The sequence below is a fragment of the Oryzias melastigma genome, linkage group LG15, assembly GCF_002922805.2.
Source record: "Oryzias melastigma strain HK-1 linkage group LG15, ASM292280v2, whole genome shotgun sequence".
Lineage (NCBI taxonomy): Eukaryota > Metazoa > Chordata > Actinopteri > Beloniformes > Adrianichthyidae > Oryzias > Oryzias melastigma.
In genome coordinates this window covers 13,530,437-13,542,324 of record NC_050526.1, presented here as the reverse complement: position 1 = coordinate 13,542,324, position 11,888 = coordinate 13,530,437, and the positions used below count along the sequence as shown (strand labels likewise).

The 11,888-nt window shown below is 42.3% G+C and overlaps 1 protein-coding gene across 1 annotated transcript in view; it reads right to left on the bottom strand.

Annotated features, from left to right (window-relative positions):
* The window catches only part of b3gat2 (beta-1,3-glucuronyltransferase 2 (glucuronosyltransferase S)), a 47,117-nt gene extending 36,491 nt beyond the window's left edge, over positions 1-10,626 (bottom strand). The window contains exon 1 of the mRNA XM_024296687.2: positions 9,570-10,626. Within this exon, the coding sequence (XP_024152455.1) occupies positions 9,570-10,085 (516 nt within the window). The 5' untranslated portion in view covers positions 10,086-10,626. The remainder of the gene's footprint in view (positions 1-9,569) is intronic.
* Positions 10,627-11,888: the final 1,262 nt, after the last annotated feature.

Here is an 11,888-nt window from a genome sequence, read left to right as displayed (position 1 = left end):
TTTTTGCTATACTAATGTTAGCTTGGAGTTGTGAGGGGCTATAAGCTAGCATGAGAGAGTGTAAACCATGGGGGCCCAAAGTGAGACCCACGGACCAAATTTGGCCAGCCAATGGTTATCTTTTGGCCCACCAAGTTGTGGCTGTGGAAGCCGCTGAGTGCTTAGTTAAAACCCATTTCCTATTGATTCTCTATGGTGTTCCAAAATTCTACAGCTGTAATATACTTTCGGCCTCCGGATGGCGCTGTTAGCATTTTCTTTGCCAGCGGCTATGGGTGAAACAACCCATAAGTGAGTCAGCTCTGGGCTTCTTTTTTTTTTTGTGCTAAAAATTCCCAAGGGCCTTTACGGTCAATTCCAATGCTACTAGCCGCCTGTTTTAGCTAGCAAAGATGGAGTGATGACGGCAAAAGGTCTAAAGAGCAGCTCTATGTCTTTCATCGGGATCCCAGTTTGCTGTTTTCACTGGAACAAAGTTTGTTTTAGCTTGCTCTTGTTTTTTAATTAAAAATGCCCAGTGAGGGGGCTGCACGGTGGCGCAGTGGTTAGCGCTCTCGCCTCACAGCGAGAAGGCCCCGGTTCGAATCCCGGCTGGGACCTTTCTGTGTGGAGTTTGCATGTTCTCCCCGTGCATGCGTGGGTTTTCACCAGGGACTCCGGCTTCCTCCCACCGTCCAAAAACATGCTTCATAGGTTCATTGGTGACTCTAAATTGTCCCTAGGTGTGAATGTGAGAGTGAATGTGTGTGTGATTGAGGCCCTGAGACAGACTGGCGACCTGTCCAGGGTGTACCCCGCCTTCGCCCTTCAGTAGCCGGGATAGGCTCCGGCACCCCGCGACCCTGAAAGGGACAAAGCGGTCAAGAAAATGGATGGATGCCCAGTGAGGCCTCGCTGTTAAAGATTTCAAAGATATTTGTACCATTGTGTGTTACCTTATTAAATACAGAATGAAAATAAATAAATTAGACCGTATTCTTTATTTTCTCCTTTTATTTTATCACATACAATAGAAAATATTGTATTTGGCCCGCGGACCGGGATCACCTTTAGATTTTGGCCCTTTGAGTGAATAAATCTGGTGTAAATGAAGGGATGATGGGATATCAGCTGAGGCTTACTTCCATGCCAACAGTCCCACCCAAAACTCAGAGATGAATTTCTGATGAACTCCTGTAGAAACTGTCTAAATTTTTTTTTTTTTTGTTAGAAACTGCATAATCATAATTAAAAGACCACGAGGAACAACTTTTACAACAGACACAACAATAGTTGGAGTGGGTCTGTCAAGTTGTTTTTACAGCATGTGGTTTAAATGGGTGAGTTGGTCCTGAAAAATGTACATATCTTTGGTAATTTGGTTATTATTGGATGTCAATCACTACTGTGTTGTGAACAAATGAGAATTACAGTCAAAGTGACTGCCTCTGCACAGAAGCTGGAACTCAGAGCAGAGGGTAGTACCTTTTTTCCTGCATCTGAGCGCCGTTTGCTAAAAGTCAAGTCAGCAAGAGCAGGTTCCAGCAGAAAGGCAGCTCAGCCAATTACACGAGAAACATTTCTATTGACGGGCACATTAAACTGCATCATAATAATGTTGATGTTGCACCTCCATGAACCCTTGCATTTCATTTCCCAGCAAACTCTGCGCCGCAACAATGAAGCGCTCATCAAATGTGCCTTTAAATTCCATCTGGAGGCAGTGAATGTGGTCTACAGCGGTTTGCAAAGCTGTTTCCCTGATTCGCCCAGGCGTTTTATGACTCATTTATAAGTAAGCCAGTCACCTGCTGGCAGGCACTTTACAGCTGCAGCAGGAACCTGGTGAGATCCACACCGACTCAACAGGAGGGAGAACAGGAGCTGCTCACTTCATGCAAGAACTACATCATACTGCACCCACAGAGCCCGTTTGGCAGCTGATACAACATTTACATGCCGACTCTTCTTCTTATCCTCATTCCATTAGAATAAAAATGAGGCTTACATTTCAACACATAACTCAAAAAATGCTTTTTAGGATGAATGATTCCTTTTGGCTGCAGAGACATGTGAAGGTCTGTAGTTCCCTGAAGCCATGTTTTTTTCTTTACTGTCGTTCGTCAGAATTCATCTTCAATTAGCTGCAACCCTGACAGTTTTCTGATGCAACGGCCCTCGATTTAGCAGGCATTCAAGGTGAAAGCTGCCCCGGACAGTGACCTGAGCAGGTAAACACTCCCAGCTAATTACCCAATAAAAGGGGTAACAGTACAGTAATGGCATCACTGTTATCTCAATCACTGCTCCCTCTGAATGATGTGGGAGGTTCTCATTTGTGGCAGTGAGAACAGCGCCTCTCATCAGTCTAAAGTTTGTGGAGCGTTTTTGCAGGTTATTACCTCCGTGTGACAGCTTATTATCTCTCTATGACAGACCATTACCTGCGCAGGGGAGCAGGGTAATGAAAGAGGAAGGGGGACCGGGAGGAGACGGGGTGCTATCAACAAATCAAACAGATGCTCTTTACTGAGCCACAAGCAGCACATTTAACACACCAGACTCGACGCCGCGTCAGTTCAGTGTGTTGAGAGGTTTTTACCAAAGTGCCAGCTTCAGTCTGGGAGAAAAGGTCAGTGTGACTTTACTGATCAAACCAAACTTTCAGCCTAGACTTGTAAGAACGATACTTCTTTTCTATTTCAGAAATTGTGATTGAGTTGACATTCAAAATGACACTTACTGTATATATCAAATTTACAATTTGTGAATATGATGTAAATTTGATTTGAACTCCTTTAAATATCTGGAACAAAAAAAATAATCATGTTCCACAGAAGTCTTGGACTGCAACGACCAGATTGTTCTTCACAATTCGGTGAAAAGGAGGGGCCGTCAAAAAATGAAAGGGGATAAAAACTCTCATGGGACTTAGAAAATAGTTTCAAGAAAACCAAACTCTCAAAATATCAAAAGGAAGTTGTAAAATTATCATGGGATGGCCACAGAACCTGAGTTCTGTTTTGCGACAGTGTCAATTTTTTTCATTTTCATATTTTTGCACAAAATGGTAAAAAAAAAACCTTTTGTTCCAGCAATCTTCACAAAATTTCATATGCACTTTTGTCAAAAGTAAAAAATGACTTTATACTTTGAGAAAATTTCATCCATCCATCCATTTTCTTGACCGCTTCTTCCCTTTCGGGGTCGCGGGGTGCCGGAGCCTAACCCGGCAACTGAAGGGCGAAGGCGGGGTACACCCTGGACAGGTCGCCAGTCTGTCGCAAGGCCTCAATCACACCCACAATCACATTCATACCTAGGGGCAATTTAGAGTCACCAATTAACCTATGAAGCATGTTTTTGGACGGTGGGAGGAAGCCGGAGTCCCTGGTGAAAACCCACGCATGCACAGGGAGAACATGCAAACTCCACACAGAAAGGTCCCAGCCGGGATTCGAACCGGGGCCGTCTCGCTGTGAGGCAAGAGCGCTAACCACTGCGCCACCGTGCAGCCCGAGAAAATTTCAGTTTATCCTAATATTTATGGATAAATTTGCACCCAAAAATAAATATAATTCATATTTATTATAAAAAAAACGACAATGTAATGATGCAAAGAAACATCAAATTTTCCTAAAATGATAAAAAAAAATTCCTATTAGGTTTTGATCAGTACCAAATCTGACCTGAAGTCTTTACATTTCACTAAGTCGTTGTTTTCAAATCCAGAGTTGATCAAAATCCTTGGAGCAGGTTCAAATTTGGAGGCGCTTCTCAAAAAAAAGGTAGCAATCAATGAAGAGCAATCAGCAATCAGAAGCATTCTTCTGAACTGTTTACTGCACTGACTCGACCTGCTCTGTGCGCTGTGGACGACCTCAAACTGAGCTCTGACAATAACGTCAGGCAAAAGTCACTCTAAATGGAGATGCCAAGTTGACAGAGTGCGGAGCCGACAGGCGCCTCTTTGCTTTCCTAAAGCTGGTCAATATGATGAAATGTTTATCCCACGATTTTAATCCCTTCATCAATAATCAGAAGAAAAACTAGGATGTTTTCTTATTCACACCGGCCCCATTAACAGCTCTGATCCTCGACAACAAGAACACAAGCTAAATAATTCCACACACGCTGCATCAAAACAGATGCTGCCTCTCCTCCCTTGTGCACCCCCCCACCACCCATCCCTCATCTCTTTCTGTCAGTCACCACTCTTCCCCCGTTCCCTGGTTTATTCCCAGCGTGCTCTCCTTCTGTGAACGCCGCGGTCCTCATAAATGAGCTCTGGAGCTTTCACGGGAAGCTGGAGCAGGGTTTCACTGGAATTACACCAACAGCATTCATTTTTAAACTCCTATTTAGTGACTCGGCTGCATGATTATGCAAAAGCAGCGTAGGCTTTTATTGTCATGTGTGGTGGTTATGGGGGACCCGCAGGAGCAGGAACAGGGGGGTTATTGACGGGAATTTAAAGGCTTTAATTCACGAACTCCAACAGGATTTGAGAACAGAACCAAGTCATGTCAGAACAAAATCCTTATTAAATGCTGAAAAGCAGCAACGGTTTCCAGCCGCTGCTCGTGAGTTCACCTGCTGGGCTTAAGGAGCAGTATTTTAGTTCAAATGTTGTCTTAATTTGAATGAGTTTATTAAAGTTTGGATAACACCTCAAAGCTGGACTCTCTACAGACTGTTTCCATAGGGAATCTGACATCAACGTGGAAAAACGTGACCAGAAGGTGAATACAAACCTAATCTGTAAACATTCATCATATAGTGGTTCTGTCCATCATTTAGGACAAATCAATAAGCTGCAAGGCAGTGTCTGTTTACACAGAAGTTGCATCACCTCATAGATGGCTTCAACCAACACCTGTCTAGACTGAGATGGTGAAAGCTCCAGCTAACGACATGGTGGAGCTGTGAGTCTTTATGTGAACACTAGTGCTCCATTTTAGCAATGATGGAAAAACTGAATGACAGGCCTCAAACTTCTGACTGTTTTCCTTCCTTTCCTAGGAATTTCCACAGTTTTTATTACTTCCTGGTCTACGTTCAACCAAAAAACAATGCTGCTGAGTACATCAGCTTCCCTTTAAAGGGTAACCAAACAAGGAAGTTGGAGGCTGACTCCACCCACAGCCGGAATGTGAAAATCCAGTCAGAGGGGCGGGGCTTGGGGGCTGGACTGTTATCATTACTGGAGCAGCAGATCATGATGTGGAACTTCTGAAATAATGTGGGACAAATGGTTTGACCAATCACGAAATTCAACTGTAATACCTTGTTTCAACATGTAGGGAGCAGCACACTGACAGTTTTCGACCAAAAATGTCAAAAATCTGTCAAACACCAATAGTTAGCACTCTTAAAGTCCGATTTGTAGAGGCAAACAGCCACAAAAAGTTGATTTACGACAAAGACTAATTTCCATCATTGTTCTCCTGATCAGTTCCCATCACCTTGTAACATGCACTACCTGAATGGGAACATTCTGGGTTCTGTCCCATATGCATACAGGTCTCTCCTTCCTCACTTTGGGTCCAGTGAGCATCATCAGAATCATCAAATGAAGGACAGAGGAAACCATCCAAATCCCGCAGGAATGGTTTAATTTCACAGACTCATAGGCCCAATCCGAGTTCTTCCCTTCTCCCTACCCCTTGTCCCTTCCCCTTCATTTAACACTCCAAACGGAGGGTTAGGAAAAAGTAGTGTCATATTTTGGACCCTACCTTCGTTCGATGACATCATCAATAATTGCTAGCTTTAGCTCATCTGAACACTGCTGTCAACACCCCCAGAATCTCTGAGGTGGAGGTAAGCACCATCCATATTCATCCCTGATGATATTAACTCTTCATATCAGGTTTAGACCAGACAACAGATTACATCTGTATTCACCTTCAGCACTCAGGTTGTGGTTGGAGTCTTCAGGATGACCTCAGTTCACATCTAAACATCAAAACCAAGAGGATGGAGTAACCTTCTGAGTAGAGCAGAAGGATCTGGCTCCAGCAGGACCACCTTCATCCATGGGGACTCCGTGGAGCTGGTGGAGGTGTGCAAAAAAAATCTGGGTACCATCTTTGATCATTTTGTAAGGTTGATCTCCAATGTGGAGGAGATTTTTTAAAAAAGCCAATAGAAACAATACCTCCTTAGGAAGCACAATTCCTGAGGAGTCAGCAAAAACGAGCTGCTGACATTCTACTACTCATTTATTAAAAGTGTCTTCACATTCTGAGGCACCGCCTGCTTTAGATGCAACATCAGGAGAATCTTAAAGTGAAAGAAAAAACTGATTATAAACAATAAAAAAAAAATAATAATTTGATACGTTAAAAATAGTTTCAAACTTCAAAGTACGTATTGTGAACTTCAAAGAAATATAGAAATTTAAAAGATAAAACTGAAATTTTAAACTTGAAAGAAATATTAAAAATTGAAAGAAAAAACAAGGTTTATATGTAACGGCTGCTGTTTTATATTTTCATTTTTGTTTGTTTGTTTTTCTCCTTCTTTTGCTTTCAGTCCTCAATTTACAGTTACATTTCAGGCATTTCTGCTTTGTAACTATGCGTATGGGGCAGGGCTATGAGCCCATTGGCTACCATGACATGATTGACATCAGGTGATAGAGAGAATTTTTGGGCATGGCATTTTCGTTCAAATGAAGCATTTACTGATGGTGCCACAATGTATCACTTTTAAAGTTAGAGTTTTTTTCTTCAAATCAAGTTTCAAATTTACTTTTTTTATTTTCATCATGTCTTTCAAGCTTAAAATATATTACATTTAAATTTTGCAATTTTTATTTTCAAATTTGCAATTTTTCCTTAAAGTTAATTTTAAGTTTAAACTGTTTTTGATTTTTTTTTTTTTTTTTTTTATCTTTTCAAATTTACAATCTAGTCTTTTGTTCACTTGAATCTGATTCTGACTTGCCTGTTAGCAGTACAAACAATGAAAGAATTCTCACAGCTGCTCACGCAGCCTTCCAGTGGCTTCCATCCAGAAAAAGGATCCACTGTCCTGACTGCAGGACCCAAAGAGGGAGGTCATCTTCATCCAAAAGACCCTCTGCTCCCTAAATGCCAACGATCCCCAACTCACCATTCTGGTATGTCATAATGGTTTCCTACACTTCTTACTCACAACATGTCCCTAAATCTATATGCAAACTTCTATAATTCCTTTAAGGACGTGTAAATATTTTACATTAATTTACTTGTTTGCATTTGTGTGTTCTCTTTGTTAACATTTTTGTTCTCTTCATATCATTTGGCTTCACACTTTCCCTTAAGATGCCCCAAGAGGATGAATAAAGTTTATTAATTTGAACTGAAACCACTAAATACACTGAGGATGAAATAGAAACAGTCGGAATAACTCCGACTGAAATCCTGAGTGAGTCTGAAACACTCAAACCTAAAAAACCTGAAATCAGAAGGAAAAAGCTTGTATGGGTTAACCTGTAGAAGCAGATCAGATTATAAGTGCTTCTAAAGCCACAGAAACCCCACTAGTTACTGGAACTAAAGTAAAATAAATCAAAGAGGATAAAAAAAATAGTTCAAGCAAGTGGAACTCTGAAGGGCTGAAATGCAGACACAGTCTCACGGAGCAGAAAGAAGTCCAGACAAACACTTCTCCATCCTCATCACAACAACATCCAGGGAGGAAGAGTGTCACTCACAGCTGTCTGTGTTACCCAATCCGACATAAAGACGTCTTTATGTGAAAAAAGCCGCCATATTCATTAGAGCCACTTCCTGTTTAATGTCTCACTCCACAAGTGTCTTATTTCCCATCTGAAAATTCCATCTGTGAATACAGATGAGTTAGAATTTGGTTTACAAAGATTTTAACTTTGTTCAATCAGATTTCAGAAGTACAAAAACCGTTTTTTCTTCAGTGTAAGTGTAATGCATGTCATGTATGTAATCATTCACATACAAACACAAATTTGGACTCTTTTTGTTAAAGTCTCATCTGAAACTTTGCAGATGTGTCAAATCCTGTCATACAAGACAGGCTGTTTGATAAGAAATTTGCTTTATTTTACTGTGTTTATTTATTTTTCTTTGCTGTGTTGGTCAGATTCTCTAACGGAGCGATGACCATCCAAAACTGATGTGCTGATAAAAACGCATCACTAACATTAGAAGCGCAACAAAAATGTTGATCGATGTTGGATGTATCCAGCTGAACACTAACTATAGTTTTCAGAATGAGCAGGTTAAGATTTTCACCTCAGATTCCCATCAGGAAGTTTGTAAAAGCACTGGAGGTAACAAAAAATAGGGAAAATGTTTGTTGATTATCATTTAAAGCTTCAGTTAAACATCAGTTTCCTTTTGTGTCTCATCCTCAGTGTCATGATGGTCATGGCTTCAGTCGCTCACAGTGTCAACCTGTTTTTCACATATTCTTTTTCTCAAGATTTTGTTTTTTCTTTTGAATAATGTTAGAATTATCAGATAATTATTTGAATCTACCTTTAAAAAATCACCTGCTGTAAGAGCTCCCACAACTTCACCAAGCTTAAAGCCCCACTGATCGTTTTCTCAGATGTTTTCAAAGCGTTTCCAGTGGTTTTGAAGTTATGATTATGCAGTTTTTAGCCAAAAATAGAAAATAAAAAAAATTGTCATTTTCTAGGACATGATTTCTGAAGAGCGACAGGAATTCGTTTGAAATTCACCTCTAAGCTTCGGGCGGTACTATTATCATGGAACATCACCTATCTCTCATAACTGACTACTCTCTCTTTACTTTTACACACTCTCCTGCTAGCTTACAGCCCCTCACACCCCCCAACCCAACAATACTGGTACAACAAAAATGGACAGCAATATTGGGGCTTTCCAGCTGTACAGTTTGGAGCCAGACCAGCTCAGATGAGGAAAACGAAGATACATCTACAAGCGGACGCATCAGAGTGGAGCTTGTCACCTGCCAATTGTAGCATCTACGTTCACACCAAAATGCTATATTTTTCATATCTTCCCGATTCACTCAGAAAAAAAAAATCTTTAAATTTACTTTTAAGCCTTGGGTCTAGTGGTTGGACTCAACCACATTGAGCATTTGTTCCGAATTATGTCAGCTGCAGAATCCTACGAGAATAAAAATACTTAGTTTTCCACTTGTGTAATTCCTTGCTTAAATCACTAAGTAAAGCAAAAAAAAAAAAAAAAAAAAACAGATCCAGTGGGGCATCTGGGATCTGCCTTTTTGAGGAGGGATACTGCAGGAATTTGTGTTAGGAAAGCTGTTTGGGTTTAGTTATTTTTGTTGATTTAGTGATCGTTTATTATTGACTTTTTTCATTTATCAGTTTCAGAGCTGGACTTGAATCGGGTTTGGCTATCCAGCAGCACCAGATTCCTCACACTTTAAAAATAAATCATTTCATTTTGTAGAATATTCAGAAATATTTAAACACTTTTATTATAGTAAAAGTTCATATTTCTTATTGTATCTCTTGGAAGTATTAAATATGTGGTTTGTGTTCTGTTTTTGACCCCTTAAAGCCTGAGTCCACTTGAGTGAAAATGGTTTGAACTTGTCAGAAGTTGTACCTCCTCAAACAGCTCCAGGCTGTACGTGTTGTCGTCATCCGCGAAGAAAACCACGCCGGAGTCCCGCCGGCTCCGGTGATGCCGGAGCCACGCGAGCGCCGCGTTCCGCTGCTCGGTGGCGCGTGGCATCCCCACGCGCTTGAACCTCCGGTGCGTAAAGACGTGCAGGTGCGTGAACGGCACCCTGCAGCCGGCTAGGAAGCGCGCCACCAGCTCCGTGCGCACCGTCGAGTCCTCCACCACGATCCAGTGGAAGCGGGGCACCTGGCGGAAGGCGTGCGCCAGCCGGGTCAGCTCCGCTTTCTGCACCGGGCGCGTGTACGTGGGGGTGATGGCGTAGATGATCGGCAGGGCGGAGTGGTTGGACCCACCGGCTCGGACGGCCTGCGGCGCCCTGCTGTGCCGGCCCGCCGCCGGGCTCCGGACCGCTCTCTTACTGTCGATGTCGATCATGATGATGACGATGAGGATCCAGGGCAGGAGGATGAAGAAACGGCTCAAAAACACAGATTTCATGGCGAAGCTGAAGTTCCCGTCCTCCTCCTGTCACTCCATCACATAGCAGAAAGCCCCCTCAGTCAATCCCGCGCTCCTCCTTTGTGCGCCAAACCCCGAAAACGGCGCACTGAGTCCATAGCAAACTATTCTTCCATCCGCTGCGCCCACCGTCCCGGCGGGACCGCTTCCGTCCTCCCCCTGCTCCTCTGTCGGATGGGACTCCTGCCTCTCCTCCTCCTGCTGCTGCTTCTCACTCTCCCATCATCACCGCCGTCCTCCCACCAGCCGGTCCAGAGGAGAGCGGGGCTGGAGCGAACCCCGCTGATGATGAACCACAGATCTGTGCGCCAGCGAAGAGCATCACCCGGAGAGGTCGGAGCTCTGCTGCTGCTGCTGCTGCTTGGAGCTGCTGTGAGGATAACAAGCGAGGAGGGGAGGAGCAGGTGCTGAGCGGAGGAGGAGAGATGGAGCAGACGAGAGGGAACCTGGGGAGGGCAGAGAGAGGAGAGCAGAGGAGAAAGGCGTTGTTGTGCGCATCAGTGTCTTCAGAGAATAAACACAACTTAGAGAGAAAAGCCCCTCTACCGGTCTGGATCAGAACAAGTGACTGAAACCAAATGATTGATGAAGAAATCCACTCAACTTATGGGTTGCAGCTTCATTTATATTAAGATGATCTGATTTTATTCTTCAAAGTAGAATAAAATTAAATAAAAGTGATCAAAGTGTCAAACTTACATTTAAAGACCCATTCTGATGAAAATTGTGCTTTTATGTTCTTGAAGAATCTCGATTATGATGGAGGACAAATATGAAGAAAATTAAACCTAAAATTGCATTTCTTTAATCAAATTATTGTGAATCAGGAGCAGACAAAATTTCTGTTTGCTCTGCTCCATTCTGATGCATCCCAAATAGTGGGACAACAGATGGATGATGGGAAAGGGGGCAGGCTACTCCGCCCACAACTCATGGGTTTTAAAGTTAATATTGTTGGACATCTTTAAGTCTGTTCAAGATTGAGCATAATGTGTCTTTTAATTGTGATTGTGCAGTTTAAAGGCACTTTTTTTAAAACTATCGTTTTGTAGGACAGAGCTTCTGCAGAGCGGCACAGAGCAACCCCCTTTCCTCTCTGTTGTGGAGCACAGTAGGGGGCACATTTTCTACATCACAAATATGCTCTTTTCCAAACAGATTCTGCTTTGGATTTACAACAATTTAAATAAAGAAAAACTCAGAAATGCTATTTTAATCTTATTTTTTTTTAAATACAGTCTCAATCTGTAAAAAAATCAACAAGTTTATGTTAAAAACACTGGTCAGAGTGCTTAATTCGTGTTTTTTGACTTCCAATATTAATTTATGACTAGGATGTGTTCTGTTTATCTATACTCATATTTCTCAGCTATGTTGTTTTTGCATTAAGACATTTACAAACTTGATTTCATAGTCATAAAAACAGATCTTACCCCTATTTTTTCCTTAGATTTGCAGTTTTAACCTGACTGAGTATCACTCTTTAAATCATTTCTTATGTTAGACATTCTGTACCAAATGCTGTAGCCTGATGGTTCTCCCAGTCCAAGTTTGCTCACATTAGCGGTCCAAACCTGAGCTCAAAAGCCACAGTCTCAAATCTGCGGGCGGCAGGAAGCTCTAATAGCTCAATGAAACCCAAAACAGCTCCTACTTCAAGTCTAAACCAGGCCCTAATGGCCCTGATCTACCCAAATGTTCCTGATGGTTTGCTGACCCAAATATCTGCTCTGCTCTCCTGTGGCTCCTGCCTTTCATCTCACCGATGCCTAATGCTGGGAG